Below are 22231 nucleotides of genomic sequence, written 5' to 3' on the forward strand. Positions count from 1 at the left end.
AGAGCCCGTTGTGCCGATAGAGAGAGGCCAGAGCCCGTTGTGCCGATAGAGAGAGGCCAGAGCCCGTTGTGCCGATAGAGAGAGGCCAGAGCCCGTTGTGCCGATAGAGAGAGGCCAGAGCCCGTTGTGCCGATAGAGAGAGGCCAGAGCCCGTTGTGCCGATAGAGAGAGGCCAGAGCCCGTTGTGCCGATAGAGAGAGGCCAGAACCAGTATTTCTCATGTTCTATAATTGTCCAGCAGCCAAAGACACAATACTACACATATTAACAACCCACAGCAACAACCCACAGCAACAACCCACAGCAACAACCCACAGCAACAACCCACAGCAACAACCCACAGCAACAACCCACAGCAACAACCCATGCTTGTTGTTGCATCTTCAGATCTTCCGTCTTTCTACATTGGCGAAGGATATTTTCATCTCTTGTCAAATGAAACCGCTGGCATTTGCAGTGCACTTTTGAGAGCGGTGTTTTCCGGTAATTGAATTGTATAATATTTGCGTTTATAGCCTACTGCCGTGTGCACATCGCTGTGCTTAAGCTAAATGTCATGCTACATGAATCTCATTGCTTTTAAAAGTTATTTGTTATATAGTGGTTGTATTAGTTTGGGGTCTATCGTTACCACAACTCTCCTTGACTATGTTGGCAATATGTTATTTCTCACACAGAAGGACAAGCTGACCAATAGACGAGGTCAACTGTTGTACTCTGATGGATAGCAGATCGACAGCGTTCGTTACTCATCTTGTCGGCTGACGAAAAGTAAAATGTGGACAGTTCTATCATCTTCAATACGCGCCTCGGAATTCAATGAGGACGTGTGTGGCCTCCCCCGGTGAGTCCGTCTTCACGTGTAACCTACTTCCAAGCTGCAATGCCTGTGACAAGGACCTGATCAAGTGTCGGCATTGGCTAATAAGAATTGCGATATCTGAGAGAGCCTGGTGAGTGAGAGGTGAGAGGAGCACGGGCGATTGAGAGCAGGAAATGATTATTATACTCACCCTAAGGGCACAACGGCCACAAGACATGGATTATGAGGCATGACGACCAAACGGTTCTATATGTGTGTGTACCTGGCTGGCCAGTTCCCTGGTGGGAGAGATGACCAGAGCTCTGATGCCGAGGTTAGCAGGCTGTTTCAGGTGTGTCAGGAGAGGGAGACAGAACGCTAGAGTCTTCCCCGAACCTGTCGGAGCACACGCCAACAACTCACGACCCTGGGAGAGGGGTGAGAGAGAGATGCGTACAATGATATTATTTAGGGTTCCATTCTATATATCCACCCTCAGTCTGTGTTCCATTCTATATATCCACCCTCAGTCTGTGTTCCATTCTATATATCCACCCTCATCAGTCTGTGTTCCATTCTATACAGTGCCTTGCGAAAGTATTCGGCCCCCTTGAACTTTGCGACCTTTTGCCACATTTCAGGCTTCAAACATAAAGATATAAAACTGTATTTTTTTGTGAAGAATCAACAACAAGTGGGACACAATCATGAAGTGGAACGACATTTATTGGATATTTCAAACTTTTTAAACAAATCAAAAACTGAAAAATTGGGCGTGCAAAATTATTCAGCCCCTTTACTTTCAGTGCAGCAAACTCTCTCCAGAAGTTCAGTGAGGATCTCTGAATGATCCAATGTTGACCTAAATGACTAATGATGATAAATACAATCCACCTGTGTGTAATCAAGTCTCCGTATAAATGCACCTGCACTGTGATAGTCTCAGAGGTCCGTTAAAAGCGCAGAGAGCATCATGAAGAACAAGGAACACACCAGGCAGGTCCGAGATACTGTTGTGAAGAAGTTTAAAGCCGGATTTGGATACAAAAAGATTTCCCAAGCTTTAAACATCCCAAGGAGCACTGTGCAAGCGATAATATTGAAATGGAAGCAGTATCAGACCACTGCAAATCTACCAAGACCTGGCCGTCCCTCTAAACTTTCAGCTCATACAAGGAGAAGACTGATCAGAGATGCAGCCAAGAGGCCCATGATCACTCTGGATGAACTGCAGAGATCTACAGCTGAGGTGGGAGACTCTGTCCATAGGACAACAATCAGTCGTATATTGCACAAATCTGGCCTTTATGGAAGAGTGGCAAGAAGAAAGCCATTTCTTAAAGATATCCATAAAAAGTGTTGTTTAAAGTTTGCCACAAGCCACCTGGGAGACACACCAAACATGTGGAAGAAGGTGCTCTGGTCAGATGAAACCAAAATGGAACTTTTTGGCAACAATGCAAAACGTTATGTTTGGCGTAAAAGCAACACAGCTGAACACACCATCCCCACTGTCAAACATGGTGGTGGCAGCATCATGGTTTGGGCCTGCTTTTCTTCAGCAGGGACAGGGAAGATGGTTAAAATTGATGGGAAGATGGATGGAGCCAAATACAGGACCATTCTGGAAGAAAACCTGATGGAGTCTGCAAAAGACCTGAGACTGGGACGGAGATTTGTCTTCCAACAAGACAATGATCCAAAACATAAAGCAAAATCTACAATGGAAAGGTTCAAAAATAAACATATCCAGGTGTTAGAATGGCCAAGTCAAAGTCCAGACCTGAATCCAATCGAGAATCTGTGGAAAGAACTGAAAACTGCTGTTCACAAATGCTCTCCATCCAACCTCACTGAGCTCGAGCTGTTTTGCAAGGAGGAATGGGAAAAAATGTCAGTCTCTCGATGTGCAAAACTGATGGAGACATACCCCAAGCGACTTACAGCTGTAATCGCAGCAAAAGGTGGCGCTACAAAGTATTAACTTAAGGGGGCTGAATAATTTTGCACACCCAATTTGTCAGTTTTTGATTTGTTAAAAAAGTTTGAAATATCCAATAAATGTCGTTCCACTTCATGATTGTGTCCCACTTGTTGTTGATTCTTCACAAAAAAATACAGTTTTATATCTTTATGTTTGAAGCCTGAAATGTGGCAAAAGGTTGCAAAGTTCAAGGGGGCCGAATACTTTCGCAAGGCACTGTATATCCACCCTCAGTCTGTGTTTCATTCTATATATCCATCCACACACTCAGTCTGTGTTCCATTCTATATATCCACCCTCATCAGTCTGTGTTCCATTCTATATATCCACCCTCATCAGTCTGTGTTCCATTCTATATATCCACTCATCAGTCTGTGTTCCATTCTATATATCCACACACTCATCAGTCTGTGTTCCATTCTATATATCCACACACTCATCAGTCTGTGTTCCATTCTATATATCCACACACTCATCAGTCTGCGTTCCATTCTATATATCCACACACTCATCAGTCTGCGTTCCATTCTATATATCCATACACTCATCAGTCTGTGTTCCATTCTATATATCCACACTCATCAGTCTGTGTTCCATTCTATATATCCATACACTCATCAGTCTGTGTTCCATTCTATATATCAACCCTCATCAGTATGTGTTCCATTCTATATATCCACCCTCATCAGTCTGTGTTCCATTCTATATATCCACACACTCAGTCTGTGTTCCATTCTATATATCCACACACTCAGTCTGTGTTCCATTCTATATATCCATACACTCATCAGTCTGTGTTCCATTCTATATATCCACACACTCATCAGTATGTGTTCCATTCTATATATCCACACACTCATCAGTCTGTGTTCCATTCTATATATCCACACACTCATCAGTCTGTGTTCCATTCTATATATCCATACACTCATCAGTCTGTGTTCCATTCTATATATCCACACACTCATCAGTCTGTGTTCCATTCTATATATCCACACACTCATCAGTCTGTGTTCCATTCTATATATCCACACACTCATCAGTCTGTGTTCCATTCTATATATCCATACACTCATCAGTCTGTGTTCCATTCTATATATCCATACACTCATCAGTCTGTGTTCCATTCTATATATCCATACACTCATCAGTCTGTGTTCCATTCTATATATCAACCCTCATCAGTATGTGTTCCATTCTATATATCCACCCTCATCAGTCTGTGTTCCATTCTATATATCCACACACTCAGTCTGTGTTCCATTCTATATATCCATACACTCATCAGTCTGTGTTCCATTCTATATATCCACACACTCATCAGTATGTGTTCCATTCTATATATCCACACACTCATCAGTCTGTGTTCCATTCTATATATCCACACACTCATCAGTCTGTGTTCCATTCTATATATCCATACACTCATCAGTCTGTGTTCCATTCTATATATCCACACACTCATCAGTCTGTGTTCCATTCTATATATCCACACACTCATCAGTCTGTGTTCCATTCTATATATCCACACACTCATCAGTCTGTGTTCCATTCTATATATCCATACACTCATCAGTCTGTGTTCCATTCTATATATCCATACACTCATCCATCTCTGCATACTCACATGCATCATCAGGGGTATAGCCTGCATCTGGATGGGCGTGGGTATGGTGAGTCCAGCTGCGGACAGGTTCTGGAGGACGCGTGGGTTCAGGTCGTACTCGGACTGCAGCTCGGAGAAGGTGCACACTGGGTCAGGCACGTCACAGCCATGCACGTTGATACGATGCTGCATGCGGACACGGTTCACCTGACAACACACAGAGATGAGATTCAACAGGTAGACAGAGCGAAGAGCTGTGTGTGTGTGTGTGTGTGTGTGTGTGTGTGTGTGTGTGTGTGTGTGTGTGTGTGTGTGTGTGTGTGTGTGTGTGTACCTTCTCTTGGTGGAGGTGTTGGAGTCTCTTCATGGATGTCTTGTCTCTGTCCCTCCCCTCCTTCAAGCCTTTAGACTTCCTGTCTGCAGAGGAGGTCCACAGGATGCCCTCGGTCTCCTCACACGCTACTACAACAAAACGACAGGGACCATCAGAATGCTGAATTAATTAATGGGTCATTTTAAACAACAATAAGCTGCTCCAGTTGAAACACACAGAACACACATACACACCGATGTGGAAAGATGCCCAAAAAGCAACACATGAAGTTTTGGAAATGGCCAAGTCAAAGTCCAGACCTAATCCCAATGGAGATGTTGTGGCAGGACTTGAAACGAGCATTTCAAGCTTGAAAACCCCAAAATGTCACTGAGTTAAAGCATTTCTGCATGGAAGAGTGGGCCAAAATTCCTCCACATCGATGTGAGAGACTTATCAACTACAGGAAGTGTTTGGTTGGAGTCACTGCAGCTAAAGGTGGACTGATCAACTACAGTAAGTGTTTGGTTGGAGTCTTTGCAGTTAAAGGTGGACTGATCAACTACAGTAAGTGGTTGGTTGGAGTCACTGCAGCTAAAGGTGGACTGATCAACTACAGTAAGTGGTTGGTTGGAGTCACTGCAGCTAAAGGTGGACTGATCAACTACAGTAAGTGTTTGGTTGGAGTCACTGCAGCTAAAGGTGGACTGATCAACTACAGTAAGTGTTTGGTTGGAGTCACTGCAGCTAAAGGTGGACTGATCAACTACAGTAAGTGTTTGGTTGGAGTCACTGCAGCTAAAGGTGGACTGATCAACTACAGTAAGTGGTTGGTTGGAGTCACTGCAGCTAAAGGTGGACTGATCAACTACAGTAAGTGGTTGGTTGGAGTCACTGCAGCTAAAGGTGGACTGATCAACTACAGTAAGTGTTTGGTTGGAGTCATTGCAGCTAAAGGTGGACTGATCAACTACAATAAGTGGTTGGTTGGAGTCATTGCAGCTAAAGGTGGACTGATCAACTACAGTAAGGTGGCACAATCAGTTATTGAGTGTAAGTGGACAATTACTTTTACACACAGGGGCATTGGGTGTTACATAACTTTGTTAATTGAATAAGTACACTTTTTTGCAATTTGTAAACACAGGTTATCTTTATCTAATATTAGGTTTTGCTTGAAGATTTTGTAACATTCGGTATCAAAAATAGAGAATGAGAAAGGGGCAAATACTTTTTCACCGCACTGTAGAACTCAAACCTCCAAATTCTACCTTCAGCCTGAGTATCTTTCTTTTTCTTCTTTGCAGTCTTCTCCTCATCCTGTCGTTTCCTTTTCCCTGCAGCAGCATCTACCTCTCCCTCCTCGTCTTGCTTCTCCTCCGCTCTCTGCTCCTGGTTGCCGTGGGTTGTTCCGGTCCCGAAAAAGTCGATCCCATAGTGGTCAGATACATCTTTCTCTTGAGATCTCACCACCTGGAACGCACACACGTACCATAAATAAATATAACTATTGTTAATGACAAGAGTATACTACGAAGACAGCTACTAGCAATACCCCAGACCGCTAAATCCTAATGTGATATATGTCCTGATACATCTCACTACAAACGTTCAGAATAATGTTAGTTAACCAAAACAATCGAAAGTTACATAGATAATATCATCCGGGACTTCAATTTATGAGAATAAACGAAACATTGAGTTTGAGATGTATTCATTTTAAACCTGAAACTAGCTAACTTAGCTAGACTGTCTCTACAGATCGAGGGCAGACACGCTAACGAACCGCTCAAATCTTTGCAGCGTTCAAATACTACTCGCTGAACACGAATAGAGAAATATTGGACATCATCCTCATTACCTTAAAACGTTCGGCATCTTTACCAAACCTCTTGAAATCAAATTTCGCTCCGGCTCCGAGTTTACGAAACAAGTCGAAGGCGTCCATTGAAACAGCGTGGAGACGAGAAAAAAGGCATGACGACTCGATCCCAGTCTAGTTAAACCAACCGGTGATTCGTCGATTGATTATAAAGCCTGGATATGTTTGTGTGGTTGTACCTCATGTGTCCACATGGTGTCGCCATTGTCTCATCAGTGGAATATGGAAACCAAAGTATTTCGTTTGTATGGTTACGTTTGGTATTTTCATTGTCTCAAACGGCAGTATTTGTAGTGAGGACGTTACTATTATTGAACAACACTGTTTACGTCCTCTACAGATCCTCTCTAATTAACGAGACAGGAGTTGTGAGTTGAGAGAAAAGGAGTTGACAGGAGTTGAGAGAAAACATTCAGCTAGTGTCATGGAGACAGAATACCTAATAATGATTTAGTTTAAATGTTTTACAATTCACTCAATAAATGAAATGTATTTATAAAGACCCTTTTTACATCAGCTGATATCTCAAAGTGCTGTACAGAAACCCAGCCTAAAACCCCAGATTTCAAGCAACATGGCCCAATGTTTTATTTTTTGATCAAGCCAGACAACTTTGAGGACAGTGACTTGGATCTGTCTGTGTTTCAGTGGATGGGGATTGAGGACTTTGAAATGCAGCTGATCGAGCTCAAGGCATCCTTCCTTTGGTCATCAAAATCCACAGAGCTGCGGAAAAAACAAGAAGGGACAGAGAGATCAGGGACCTCCATCATCCACTGTTGGGAGAGCCTTCCACTGAAATCTGACAGTTTGGATATAAACAAAAATATATTCTGGATTGTCTGGAACCTGTTTTATTACTCCAAGTGAATGATCTTTCGGTCAGAAACCTCTCTCTCCATATATCAGATCAAACTTTTCAATAAAAAGTATTAAACCCAAATTCTGATTGGTTGGCCTCCCTGGGGGCCATCTATCAGTTGAATTATCTATAGTAATGTTCAAGTCCCCTCCAATAATAACAAATTATTCTCAAATGTTGCATACTTGCAAATCTTATTGAATTTGTCACTATGCTGTTCTGTACAATGTAATAAGTGCGTTCATTGCAGATGCCAGACAGATCTTACAACGTCTGGATCGGTATTTTACCTATCAGCTAACCACGTAACAGCTAATGACTTAGCATGCAACCATTGGTTGATGCAACATCTGAGCAGGGGAACACCACCAAATACTGACTGCATTCATAACCATTAAACATAATCTACATGATCAGTCTCTGTGTGTAAAATAAGTGGTTAATGTGACACTAACTCACAGCTAAAAACAATTTAAGAAAGAAATCCAATGTTATTTGTTGCCTTGACTTTATTGCAAATGACACTCAAGTCTTCAGAAAAAAACAATACACTAATATTTCAGTTACCATGACAGCCTTTATAATAGAACGCTTGTTACCATGACAGCCTTTATAATAGAACGCTTGTTACCGTGACAGCCTTTATAATAGAACGCTTGTTACCATGACAGCCTTTATAATAGAACGCTTGTTACCATGACAGCCTTTATAATAGAACGCTTGTTACCATGACAGCCTTTATAATAGAATGCTTGTTACCATGACAGCCTTTATAATAGAACGCTTGTTACCATGACAGCCTTTATAATAGAACGCTTGTTACCATGACAGCCTTTATAATAGAATGCTTGTTACCATGACAGCCTTTATAATAGAACGCTTGTTACCATGACAGCCTTTATAATAGAATGCTTGTTACCATGACAGCCTTTATAATAGAATGCTTGTTACCATGACAGCCTTTATAATAGAATGCTTGTGACCACACACACGCACCTAAATATTACACTTGGGGAAAAACATCTTAAAAGTAGAAATAGAATATGGCCATTATAGACACAAACCCAGTGCACAAGGCTACATGTGAGCAAAAATAAAGTTCACTGAGAAAGAAATGTAATAACCCCCCCCTCACTCACGTATTACTGTCAAATTCAACACAACAAAAGCAATATCTTTGGGGCTACACTGAACATATTTACATTGTACAACAGATGTCCACAGGCAGAACGTGTACAATGTGCCAGCAGAGCATGAGACCAGTTGTTGGTATAATTGATCTCTTTCAGGCAGGTCACCTGACATAGCCCTTTATACCACTGTATTGAAGTAGAGGGAAAGTGGTGTTTCTTTCACCTCTATAGTGGCATCCAGTTTAAGACAGGCCCAGCTCCAGCTCCACTTAACATAGCCCTTTATACCACTGTATTGAAGTAGAGGGAAAGTGGTGTTTCTTTCACCTCTATAGTGGCATCCAGTTTAAGACAGGACCAGCTCCAGCTACACTTAACGGTTTAACAAACAACGCCTCATTTTCACCTAATTCTCTCATTCTGAAAATAATCCAAAACATTAGTTCACATTTCACACAGATTGCCAGGGTCCAGTAAGCACCTAACGCGTTATAATTTGAGGAAAGGCACGGAGTCGTATAACGTTACAAGTTAATACTATAGCAAATTTGGTTAGGTTACTAACGTTGGCTCACCTGATGTAACGTTAACCGCCTGACAATTAGCCAGCTAATTTTTCACACCATAAACTAAATGATTTGATCAGTTAAGTTGGCTAATGTTGCTCAACATTTCTCTGGATAAGTTATCTAACGGAGAAACCGATCCAGCTAACCTGATAATTAACGATGCTAATCATACTTGTTCCACCACTTTCTCCTTCAGCTCAAACTCTCCAAAAGCAGGTTGTTTTTCGATTACAGCTCATGAATTCCGCCTCATCACCTTCTCACCCCGGTCTCAACTTCTAGTTACCTCACCCCGGTCTCACCCACCGTCACCTCACCCCGGTCTCACCCACCGTCACCTCACCCCGGTCTCACCCACCGTCACCTCACCCCGGCCTCTCCTACCGTCACCTCACCCCGGCCTCTCCTACCGTCACCTCACCCCGGCCTCTCCTACCGTCACCTCACCCCGGCCTCTCCTACCGTCACCTCACCCCGGCCTCTCCTACCGTCACCTCACCCCGGCCTCTCCTACCGTCACCTCACCCCGGCCTCTCCTACCGTCACCTCACCCCGGCCTCTCCTACCGTCACCTCACCCCGGCCTCTCCTACCGTTACCTCAGTTACCGTTCAGGGAGACACGCTGCTGTAACCTCCTCACCCCGGTCTCACCCACCGTTACCTCACCCCGGTCTCACCCACCGTTACCTCAGTTACCGTTCAGGGAGACGCGCTGCTGTAACGGACAAGTCTCTTCTCTCTTCAGTCGGGCGCTGCGTTCTGTTGTCATGTGAACGACTGGCTGAGCCTAGGAAACAGCCGGGATTGGTCCAAACGCACATCACTCATTCACATATCCCCCCCCCCCCAAAACTTTTCATTGGATCGACACAAATCACGTAGGTCACCTATTTTGGATTGAAAACGGCACATTTCGCCCGAAAGGTGACTAGTTTGCATCCCTACGGTAGCTACTGTAGAAGAATCAAGAGGAACAAGAATCAGAGGCACACAGACTAGCTACTGTAGAAGACACTTTATTGAAGAGGTGCTGAAACATAAAAAGTTACCAACTAGGGAAACAAACGAATCCTAAAATATACTGAGGAAACAATGCAAACCTAAAAATAAAAAATAAAAACTTTAAAAAAAAAACACACCCTCCCTCCAAACAAACGAAACACATTACTCTCAATCCTTTTAAAGAACAAACACATTTAACCCCCCCAGATTATAATTCCCTTCTAGTTACCAATCTCCTTATGTGCGCCTCCCTCCATCCTGAGCCAGACTCCTGGTTTTGCGTTGAGCTCCACTCAAATAATAAAAGAACGCTGGTCAGGATCCTAGAAGGACGCTGTGGAGTCCACACGGGGGGGGGGGGGGGGGGGGGGGGGGAATAAACTAATTTTGGGTGTTTGAGAGCCATTTGAGTGACTTAGGTCTAGTATCTAGGTTCCAGTGGGCTGGGCTGTGGCCTGGGGGCTGGTCCCGATCCTATGCTCCTGTCCCACTCCGCGTTCTCTCTCCATCCTTAATCCTAATCCCTGCTCTGATCCTGAATCCTGAAGGTCTGATTGGCTCCAGGACGGGGAGACAGAGCCCTCCTCCAATCACAGCCCTCCTTGAGACAGATCCCGCACCCAACAGAGAGAAGGAAGGAGCAACAGGTTAGAATCACTCACAGCCTGCTACAGCCAATCAGCCACACTATCACAACCTGCTATAGTTAGGGCTTGGTGATATGGCCAAAATATTATATCACGGTGTAAAAACAATATTAAAAAAATGGTATGCCAGTATTTAATGTTTTTTAATAAAAGTCCTTAATTTTCTTTGAGTATTGTTACATATGTGATTTCAAATGAGTCTTTCTCCTTTCTGTTTTCTACTGTTCAATTCAACCAAAAACATTTATACATTTCTGTGTTTCCTGCACTGAGGATCATTTCCACACTGCCGTAAGACTGGCTGCACGATAATGGGCCACAGATACTAGGCCTTATTTATAACCAAATGTTGCAATTGGACTTGCGATTTAGAGCAAAACACTTGGGTGAACCGTTGAAATAAAAGGAAATAATGATTAGGCAGGGTTAATTCTATAGTTTGAATATAATAGTGGTTGTTGTTTGACATAAAAATGCCAGGAGTTATTGTGACAGGGTAGGAACCAAAGTGATGGTCAGTGTTTCCTATGGGACTCTAATCTTTGGCTACATTGAAGGTTCTCTAAGTTACTTCATGTAACTAACATTCACATGTTCCTCTGATTTCGAAAATACTGTTGTACCAACATGCCGATTTAGTTCTACACCATCACTGGTATTATCAGGCTGTATAGCTAGTTACATTTGCTCTGACTCGGTTCATTTATTAGCGAGCTAGCAGTTAGCATTAGCGGCTAACAAGATTAAGGCCCAACTTGCTATGAAAATACAAATTTGCAGATGTAAGAAACAAACTAATAGTGTAATTATAGAACGCTAGTGGATTTATATTAAGAAGCAAAGTGAAAACAGCATTGTTGTCGTCAACATTGTTGCACGTGTTACATTGACCATGCAAACTGAACGCAAGCGTCTCCTGATTAGCCATCATGGTAGTGGTCAGCATTGACCATGCAGACTGAATGCAAGCGTCTCCTGGTCAAGCAACAACAATTATGCTCCTTGAGTGACGGGGGGGGCGGGGCTAGAAAGTGGCATGGCGAGAGATGACCCAAGTAGCCAAGTCAACTATAAAAACGGACGTTACACACAGCGTATCACATTTAACAAACCAAACGTTCAAATATCGTTATAGAAGGTAAAGTAAAAACCCAAACCGGTCCCTGCATCAATATCTGTGTATAGTAAAATACGGTATACCGCCCAAGTCTAGCTACAGCCAATCAGCCATCACAACCTGCTGGCTCTGAAAGCTGTGTTTAAGAGAAGACATTTACAGAAGAAAGCTCACCTCAACATTAGAACTAAAGTTCTCTGAACCAAGACTAACCAACCACTAATAACAATGCCAGACACACACACACTCTCCTATTGATACTGCCACCTACCGACGCACTACACTACCCTACCGACGCACTACACTACCTCCACAGACGCACTACACTACCCTACCGACGCACTACCTCCACAGACGCACTACCTCCACAGACGCACTACCTCCACAGACGCACTACCTCCACAGACGCACTACCTCCACAGACGCACACTGCCACGCATGCTACTCTGACCAGAAACCGTGAATAGAAAACCAGGGGAGGATGGGATTGAGGGAAGGAGAGGTGGCAAAGCACTCTAATATGAGAGAGTTAAGAGTAGAAAGTTAAAACCAGCTCAATAATATTACTGGTCACTAAAACATCAGGTCTGACAGCTGATTGGATGAGAGACTACTGCCGTCATACCATTGGCTGGTTATTTGACTCCTCCTGCTCCTCCTGTTAATCCTAATATGAACAGTTTCCTGTTTCCCAGCAGCCTATCAGCTTGCTCCTGTGATCTCTACAGAGACACGACAGACAGGTCAGAGGTCAGCACAACAACACATCACAGACACCACAACAGGCCAAAGAAAATACCATCCCTCCCCACAAACACAAAATGAAACCTCTTCTCCTCCCCCCCCCCAGTCAAAACTAACAGAAACAGAACAATTAAAGCCCTTTACACAGATGGGGGGGGGGGGGGGGGGGAGAAGATGGGAGAGAGAGCGGGGGATGATGAGGGGTCAGCAGATACAAAGAGAACAGAGGTCATAAGCCAAAACCACAGCTGAGGCAAACTAGACCAGGAAACGGGGATGAAAGAACAAGAGATAGCCGAGGCAAGAGAACATTAGATGTAATTCATTAGAATGTCCACCGGGCGGTGTCTGTCCATCTCCTGGTCTGATGTATCCTCTCCCTGGGGGCCGCTGGGCTGGAGGTGTGTGTATGTGGTTTGTGTCTAGCTGCGGGAGCGTGATCGGGAGTGTCGTGGCGAGTAGCGTGGCGAGGGACGGCTGCGTCGCGGCGGTGAGAAGCTGCGCGAGCGGCTGTTGCTACGCCCGTTGCTACGCCCGTTGCTACGGCTACGAGAGCGGGAGCGTCCGTAACTGGGGCTGCGAGGTCCGTCCACCTTCACACGCACATACGCAGTCTCTCCCTAAACACACAGGAGAGAGAGAAGGCTGCCTGATGAGAGACACATAGAGTATAGGGTGTGGACTCCAACCAACAGTGTTCCACCCCTGGAGTCCAGACCAACCTCTGACCTACCTCGTGGGAGCGGAACTTGGTGTTGTCCAGCTTGCGGACAGCGTAGGTCATGTCCTCCTTGCGTACGAACTCCACCACGCCGGTACCATCCCGGAACACGTCAGCGTAACATACATCACCTGCCTCGCGCATGTGGTCCTTTAGGTCCTGCCAGCTACCACTAGAGGGGAGACCTGGAGAGGGAGGAGGAGGTGGTAGAGGGGCAACACAGTAAAGACAGGAGGGGAGGGGTAAAGACAGACCTGAGACGATGACTCTGTACTCTGAGCGCCGTGAGGGAGGTCCGTATCGTCCTCTTGGGGCTCCTCCTCCATCGCCGCCACCCCTGCCGCCGCCACCACCCCCTCTCCCTCCCCCACGCCCACTACGGGGGAACTCCACCCGGAGACGGTAACCATCATAGTCATAACCATCACGGCCATGCACCGCATCATCAGCATCCCTGGGAGACACAGACACCAAGAGAGAGAAAGATGTAACACAGACAGAGTTTGAGAGGGCCAATAGTTAATTAGCTAGCTACTTCACTCGGCTGCCCACGCAGCAGTTTGTGAAAAGCACATTCCACAGCCTACCTGTTTTCACGGAGTTGTTTAAATGTCTGCACAGTTGCCATGAAACCAACCAGACCAAATACATAAAATGTAACAGTCTGATTGGCTGTTCCGTGAAAAATGTGTGAACACACCCCAGTGAACCCGAGCAGCACATTTTATTTAACCTTTATTTAACTAGGAAAATCAGTTATAATGACGGCTAGGAAGAGTGGGTTAACTGCCTTGTTCAGGGGTAGAAGGACAGATTTTTACCTCGTCAGCTCGGGGATTCGATCTTACAACCTTTCGGCGGCGCAGTAGGACATGTATATCGGTGTCAATAGCCGGTCTTTTTTCATTACATCTTAATCTCACTTCGATCTACGAACTAAATATACTTTCCTGCAACTCACCCAATGTAGTACAGATATATTATTTTGTCATTTTATTACTTATAACTGGAACGTCCATCAGGAGCTAGCCAGCTAACTAGCTACTAGTCTTTGTTAGCCACGGCTAGCGGTCCTCTAGCCAGCTAACTAGCTACTATTCTTTGTTAGCCACGGCTAGCGGTCCTCTAGCCAGCTAACTAGCTACTATTCTTTGTTAGCCACGGCTAGCGGTCCTCTAGCCAGCTAACTAGCTACTATTCTTTGTTAGCCACGGCTAGCGGTCCTCTAGCCAGCTAACTAGCTACTAGTCTTTGTTAGCCACAGATAGCGGTCCTCGCCTTCCCCCCCCTGGAATCAGCCAGCCTTAGCTCGGACAGTGACCTGCCAGTCTTACACAGCGCGATATCAACCCAGAGCATATAGGACTGCTTCTCTCTACCACATCACCGGATTCCTGCCCGCTCTGGATCATTACACCGGATCATCGCAGCTAGCTAGCTGCAAACGAGCAAGCACCAACTAATTCTAGGGCTACAATACCTCCTTCGCCAATTGGCCTGGACCCTTTATTGTCGGCATGATCGCCCGATGTGGTCTCAACAGGCTATTCTGTTACGACGTTGCCACAGAACCATCTACTAGCCCCGGCCCGCTAGCTTTATCTGAATGCTGTGACCCCAGTGAGAGAGAAAGATATAAAAACAGATTGCATAGCGGAGAAGTGAAAACAGCACCCTGACTCACCTATTGCTACTCTTTCGACACTATGATCAATCGGCTACATAGCTAATGCCCCCCGGACTGTTACAATAACACGGTTCCTCATTTTGTTAACCTGTCGGCCCTGGCTTAGGAAGGCCACCAAAAACACCCCTACCCCGGTCAACAGCTCTGCACCCCCCACAGCAACTTGCCCAAGCGCCCCCCATTTCTCCTTCACCCAAATCCAGATGGCTGATGTTCTGAAAAAGCTGCAAAATCTGGATCCCTACAAATCAGCTGGGCTAGACGATCTGGACCCTCTCTTTCTAAAATTATCCTCTGCAATTGTTGCAACCCCTATTACTAGCCTGTTCAACCTCTCTTCCGTGTCGTCTGAGATTCCCAAAGATTAGAAAGCTGCCGCGGTCATCCCACTCTTCGAAGGGGGACACGCTCAAGGTCCTAAACGATATCATAACCTCCATCGATAAGAGACAATACTGTGTAGCGGTATTCATCGACCTGGCCAAGGCTTTTGACTCTGTCAATCACAACATTCTTATTGACAGACTCAGCCTTGGTGACTGCCTCGCCTGGTTCACCAACTACTTCTCAGACAGAGTTCAGTGTGTCAAATCGGAGGGCATGTTGTCCGGACCTCTGGCAGTCTCTATGGGGGTGCCACAAGGGTCCAATTCTTAGGCTGACTCTTCTCTGTATACATCAATGTCGCTCTTGCTGCTGGTGATTCTCTGATCCACCTCTATGCAGATGACACCATTCTGTATACTTCTGGCCATTCTTTGGACACTGTTACGGACTTCAATGCCATACAAAACTCCCTCCGTTGCCCCCAACTGCCTGCTCTTAAATGCAAGTAAAACTAAATGCCTGTTCTTTAACCGATCGCTGCCCGCACCTGCCCAGCATCAATACACTGGATGGTTCTGACGTAGGTATTTGTAGTTGTCCACATATTTTAGGTGTCTGGTTAGACTGTAAACTCTCCTTTCAGACTCACATTAAGCATCTCCAATCCAAAATTAAATTAGAACCGGCTTCCTATTTCGAAACAAAGCCTCCTTCACTCATGCTGCCAAACATACCCTCGTAAAACTGACCTTCCTACCAATCCTCGACGATGTCATTTACAAAATAGCCTCCAACAGCCTACTCAGCAAATTAGATGCAGTCTATCACAGTGCAATCCGTTTTGTCACCAAAGCCCCATATACTACCCACCACTACGACCTGTATGCTCTCGTTGGCTGGCCCTCACTTCATATTCGTCACCAAACCAACTGGCTCCAAGTCATCTATAAGTCTTTGCTAGGTAAAGCACCACCTTATCTCAGCTCACTGGTCACCATAGCAGCACCCACTCATAGCACGCACTCCAGCAGGTATATTTCACTGGTCACCACCAAAGCCAATGCCTCCTTTGGCCGTCTTTCCTTCCAGTTCTATGCTGCCAATGACTAACAAATTGCAAAAATCACTTTAGATGGAGACTCATATCGCCCTCACTAACTTTAAGCATCAGCTATCAAAGCAGCTTACAGATCATTGAAACTACCCCATATTGTTCTTTTTTTCTCCTTTGCACCCCAGTATCTCTACTTGCACATCTATCACTCCAGTGTTTAATTGCTAAATTGTCATTATTTTGCCACTACGGCCTATTTATTGCCTTACCTCCCTAATCTCACCTAATTTGCACACACTGTATATAGACTTTTCCCTTGACTGTACTTTTGTTTATTCTTTGTGTAACTGTTGTTTTTGTCACACTGTTTTGAATTATCTTGGCCAGGTCGCAGTTGTAAATGAGAACTTGTTCTCAACTGACCTACCTGGTTAAATAAAGGAGAAAAAAAAAAAAAAAAAAAAAAAAAAAAAACAGGTCCCAACACTAACCACTAGGCTACCCACTAACGGATAGCCATGATTGCTTTCTCCTCATGTTGGCGCTAGCAATCAGGCCAGGTGGTGATAGGTATTAACAGCCAATCCAGTAGGGGCTGGAAACTACAGTGAGCTTGGATTGGTAAATAACAATGCGATGTCTCGGATTATTTGCATGAAGTTCAGCTTTACCCAACTTTGGTCCCGCCCCTCGCCCACTTTGCTTCCTTCATTCAAAATGAATGGGCTTCCATTGTTTCATCTCCCCAACATATTAAATGTGTCTCTCGTGTTACAGATGTCAACGCAAATTACCCCGCAGCCAGTTAGAAACAATGATTCCTAATAAAAAATTAAAATAAAAAACGTTTTTCTTCAAACCAAAAAAGTGCTTTAAAATTGGCCACATCTTGAAAAAGACCGGGACAATTGTTAGGTTTTACACCCTGAATGGATTGTTAACCACGAGAAGAATATAATGTTTCACTTTTGATTTACACACGCCAGCAACCTGTCACCGTAGGCCATCAAGGTGTACCCATGCGAACAGCGGACGCTCTCACATAGTAACTTTATTAATATCTTCGGTAAACAGACGGTTTGGGTGGGTTAACAGGCTGGCACTCACGCGGAACAATGGGGCTGAGCATAGAAAGTTAGAAAGGCGAGTTGGTGCAACGGTGCTCAATAAAACGAGTAGGAGCTGGCAGGGTGAAAAAAAACACCGTCAAATATGTTTCCGCGATTACTTCTAAAACTACGGCAGGCAGTTGGGCCAAACTAATGCAACTGGACTCCATGGCAGATGCATTTAACTAATTTAAAAAGGGAAGCGTTAAAAAGTCATGTGTCCGGCCCATCGCCATCTTGCGCAGCTCTCCGTTTAGCCATAATTATGGACTGTGGAAACTAGTGACAACCACCTCAATAACTTGGCTCTTGACCATAGTAGAAAAAAGCAAAATAACCTATTTATAGTATATATTTTTTAAACTCTGGTAAAAAAAACTGTCTGGCAACAAAACACCAACCAATATCTCCGCCTCAACACGAGGTAGCTAAGGGGTAGCTAGCTAGTTGTTCCCTTTCCGCCGCTAGCTACTTAGCTATCGGTTTTGTTCTGAAAGCGGATTATTAATTATGTTTTTAGCATAGTCAGCTAACTTACCTGGGGTCCTCGAATTCCACAAAAGCGAACGGAGGTCCTCCTCTCCGGTTCTTCAGATCGATATCTCGGATCGCCCCATACTTATAAAACACATCCTCCACGTCTTTAGTGCGAATATCAGGCGGCAGGTTACCCACGTAGATCCGACAGTCGTTGTTTCCCGCTGGGCCACGAACCACGCTCCCGCCGCCCGACATATTATCTCCAGACATCCGTAGACTGATAACTAACTTTCGTGTTTTAAAAGTTAGGAGACCACTTTTAACGTTAATTTAGCTAATTGCTATTGTAAAAATATATATATAAAAAAAATACAGCAAGCTATGTTTGGTCAGTCGTTAACAGTTCACACCAAGTTTTGCTAGCTCACTAGCAACAAAATACAAATATTCCCACCACAACTCTCGCAGGCTTGAGTGGCTTCACAAAATGGTGCCGAGATCTCGCCACAGAGTTTTTAAACCCAGAGGCGCAACATCGCAAGACTTCCGGGAACACTTGCGAAGCAGGCCGTGGTTTGGTGTTAAGAGAAGCGAAACGTTCTTCCTTTGTTTTGTTTTTATCTAAAAGGCACAAGCTAGATACTAAACAATGTTTTAAGTATTTTAACATGTTATTACTCCAACCTCGGGAAAGTGACACGTTTTCATTTTCGTCAAAAACGACTAAATCGAAGGCATGCGTTTTGATTTGACGGCCTGCACCTGCGCAGTTCGGCGCGAGACGACCGTTAGACCCGATGACGTTTTCTACGCAAGCGCTTAGCCAGCCAACGTCGCCATGACACCTACACGCGTGATCGGGGATCTGCATATCTTCATACTGCAATGTCTTTGGTCTCGCGTTCATTTGGTCGTCACTAGCTACCACAGCCACAAATTCGGAAGGCCCGCCTACTTGACCAATCAGAGGGAGTGTGATGACGCATAGTGTTAGGTTCGTGCGAAACGACCAATCAGACGAGGGAGATGTAATGACGCGAATGCCAGCGGTCCTGTTAGGTGCAGAGGAGAAACAAGCACTTACCTAGATTTGAGTTATAGAAAGGAATTAGGCAAGGTTGTCCTATCTCACCGTATCCATTTTTATTAATCACTCAACTTCTTACAAATTCTTTAAATAAGAGTCCTGTACAAGGTCTTTCCATAGCTGGTAAATAAATTATTATATGCCAGCTGGCTGACAATACTACACTTTTTCTGAAAGACGCTGGTCAGATTCCCATATCGATCAATGTGATATATAATCCATTTCCAAAGCATCTGGTCTGTCTTAACATTAATAAATGTGAACTCATGGCTGTCAAATATTGTGTGACACCTTCATATTATGGTATTCCAGTAAAATAAGAACTTACATATTTAGGCATAACCATTACAAAGGATCAGAAGTCTAGTGGCTTACTACATTTTAACCCTTAAAATAAATTTTAAAAACCCAGAAGAAGCTAAATCAATGGCTGCAGAGGGATTTATCTGTAAAAGGAAGAGTACTAATTACCAAGGCTAAAGGTATCTCTAGACTAACATATGGCGCTCTGTTTATATCTTGACGGTAAAATAAGCAAGGAGAACCAGATGCTTTTCAACTTTCTGTGGAGAAACCGTACCCATTACAGTAGAAAAAACTGTTGTAATGAACACTTATGAGAATGGTGGGCTGAATTTTCTAGACTTTACTACCATAAAATATGATTTAAGATCAATTGGATAAAACAATTCCTAAGAAGACCCACTTCTATGTGGAACTTTATTCCTCGGTCCTCTTTACTTTTGGTGAACTTAACTTCATGTTGGTTTGCAATTTTAATATTGACAGTTCAAGCGAAACTTTCTTGTCATGGTACTTAATTTATAAGCCACATTTTTCTCCACACAGATATTGTATATGGAATAATCGGGATATATTGAATAAAAATACTTGTTTGTTTTTAGAATTTTGGTTCCGAAATAATATCGTATTGGTGTGACAACTGGTAAATGCAGAGGGTTAATTACTTCCTTATAAGGATAATTTTACAAGATCCCAGTAACACTTAAAGATTTTGCAATTATTTTAGATGCCATTCCCTCAGGTGTTGCTTTATTATTCAGGAACGTGTCAAGACCTGAACCTCAGAACCTACCTACGATTCATAAATATTATCCTGACAACCACTAGATGAAGTTTTTTATTTTTTATTCTCCAAATTGTACCCAGAAACAGTGTTGCATCTTTTTCGGCATTGTGTTCATGTAAGGAATCTGTGGCAAGACATCAGTAGATTTATAATCAAACACATTTATGAAGATTTTACACTATTATGGAGAGATGTAGTGCTTGGATTCTTTACCTACGATATAAATAAGTTGAAATAATTGTATGTAATTTCATTATTCTTTTGGCCAAATTTCATATTCACAAATGTACATTTACAAACAAAATAACATTTTATTAACTTAAATTGAACTACACTTCTACATTGTAGAATAATAGTGAAGACATCAAAACTATGAAATAACACATATGGAATCATGTAGTAACCAAAAAAGTGTTAAACAAATCAAAATATATTTTTTAGATTCTTCAAAGCCCTTTGCACACTGATGACGTCAGTGATCGTTCCCGATTTACAATTCTGAGTTAGATTAAATTTCAAAACGTATTTTCTCAGTCGTAGCTCATTTACCCGAGTTTCCAGTTTAATCTTGAACTCACTAAAGTCAGGTTTTGCAGTTCCAAGTTAAAAGTTGTTTTGAGCGTGGCACAAATCGTGCTTCATTGACAGCATGGCCAATGTTGAATGTTTATCATTTTAAACTAGGAAAAGAGACCCTTAATCTTACACTTGGGACCACACAGCCACTCCATTGAATAGCAGGCTGGTTTTGCAATGCTTGCAGTCAGCCACTGATTCCTTCCAAACCACTCATTGTTGAATTTGCGATTTCCAACTTGTTGTGTAATGTTTATGACCGATTAGCACCGATATGTTTTATCTATAATTTCTCTCTTCTCTTAAATAAAGGTGAAATAAAAAAACACTATAAGCTTGGCACACCTGTATTTGGGGAGTTTCTCTCATTCTTCTCTGTAGATCCTCTGTAGATCCTCTGTAGATCCTCTGTAGATCCTCTCTTCTCTCTGTTTTTGCTTTGTCATTATGGAGTATTGTGTGTAGATTGATGAGGAGAAAAAACGATTCAATCAATTTTAGAAAAAGGCTGTAACCTAACAAAATGTGGAAAAAGTCAAGGGGTCTGAATACTTTCCGAAGGCACTGTATACATAAGTATATTCAACGGACTAATTTGGGTTTGGCGGATGCCATGAGAACACTACCTGCCCCAATGCATAGTGCCAACTGTTAAATTTGGTGGAGGAGGAATAATGGTCTGGGGCTGTTTTTCATGGTTCAAGCCCCTTAGTTCCAGTGAAGGGAAATCTTAACGCTACAGCATACAATGACATTCTAGACGATTCTGTGCTTCCAACTTTGTGGCAACAGTTTGGCTTAGGCCCTTTCCTGTTTCATCATGACAATGCCCCCATGCACAAAGCGAGGTACATGCAGAAATGGTTTGTCAAGATCTGTGTGGAAGAACTTGACTGGCCTGCACAGAACCCTGACCTCAACCCCATCGAACACCTTTGGGATGAATTGGAACGCGACTACGGGCCAGGCCTTATCACCCAATATCAGTGCCTGACCTCACTAATGCTCTTGTGGCTGAATGGAATCATGTCCCTGCAGCAATGTTCCAACATCAAGTGGAAAGCCTTCCCAGAAGAGTCGAGGCTGTTATAGCAGCAAAGGGGGACCAACTCCATATTAATGCCTATGATTTTGGAATGAAATGTTCGATGAGCAGGTGTCCAAATATTTTTGGTCAGAAAAAGCTATTGACTGCCCACCCTTGATAGACAGTCAGCAACCAAGTTGTCCACGGACGCGTCTGATTTCAAGGGGAAACTCCTGCAACATAAGACTCCAGTGAGCCGGCGATTCATGGAGTCTTTTGCAGGAAAGCGAGAGGGTTATGATCGGTATAGACCAGCAGAGGAGTAGAGACCGATTCATAAACCTCGAAGTGCTGAAGAGCCAGTACCAAAGCGAGTGTCTCCGTCTCGATAGTCGAGTGGTATTTTTGATA

General features: G+C 43.7%; 2 protein-coding genes across 5 annotated transcripts in view; both read right to left on the bottom strand.

The window, feature by feature from the left end:
• LOC139388070 (DEAD (Asp-Glu-Ala-Asp) box polypeptide 52) overlaps positions 1-6686 on the bottom strand; it is a 33690-nt gene extending 27004 nt beyond the window's left edge. For both annotated transcript variants that reach the window (XR_011629249.1, XM_071134592.1), the window contains exons 1-5: positions 6567-6686; positions 5977-6178; positions 4727-4854; positions 4414-4599; positions 1086-1229 (exon numbers count right to left, since the gene is read on the bottom strand). Coding sequence is in view for 1 of the 2 variants with exons in the window: in XM_071134592.1 (XP_070990693.1) it covers positions 1086-1229; positions 4414-4599; positions 4727-4854; positions 5977-6178; positions 6567-6653 (747 nt within the window). In the remaining variant the exon portion in view is untranslated. The remainder of the gene's footprint in view (positions 1-1085; positions 1230-4413; positions 4600-4726; positions 4855-5976; positions 6179-6566) is intronic.
• A 3466-nt stretch (positions 6687-10152) lies between these two features.
• On the bottom strand, positions 10153-18540 carry LOC139388337 (serine/arginine-rich splicing factor 1B-like). Of its 3 annotated transcripts, XR_011629268.1 has the most exons (6): positions 18099-18492; positions 13638-13837; positions 13396-13568; positions 13001-13282; positions 12544-12640; positions 10524-10755 (listed from the first exon to the last, which is right to left on the bottom strand). XR_011629268.1 is itself a non-coding variant. In XM_071134950.1 (4 exons), exons 1-4 carry the CDS (start codon positions 18308-18310, stop codon positions 13085-13087), a joined length of 783 nt encoding a protein of 260 aa, XP_070991051.1. In that variant the 5' UTR covers positions 18311-18540; the 3' UTR covers positions 10153-13084. The 3 variants fall into 3 exon arrangements, 1 of the variants encoding a protein (XP_070991051.1); XR_011629267.1 differs by having other exon boundaries at positions 10159-12640; XM_071134950.1 differs by having other exon boundaries at positions 10153-13282; positions 18099-18540.
• Between the last annotated feature and the right edge of the window lie 3691 nt (positions 18541-22231).

Source organism: Oncorhynchus clarkii, chromosome 29 (assembly GCF_045791955.1).
Source record: "Oncorhynchus clarkii lewisi isolate Uvic-CL-2024 chromosome 29, UVic_Ocla_1.0, whole genome shotgun sequence".
Lineage (NCBI taxonomy): Eukaryota > Metazoa > Chordata > Actinopteri > Salmoniformes > Salmonidae > Oncorhynchus > Oncorhynchus clarkii.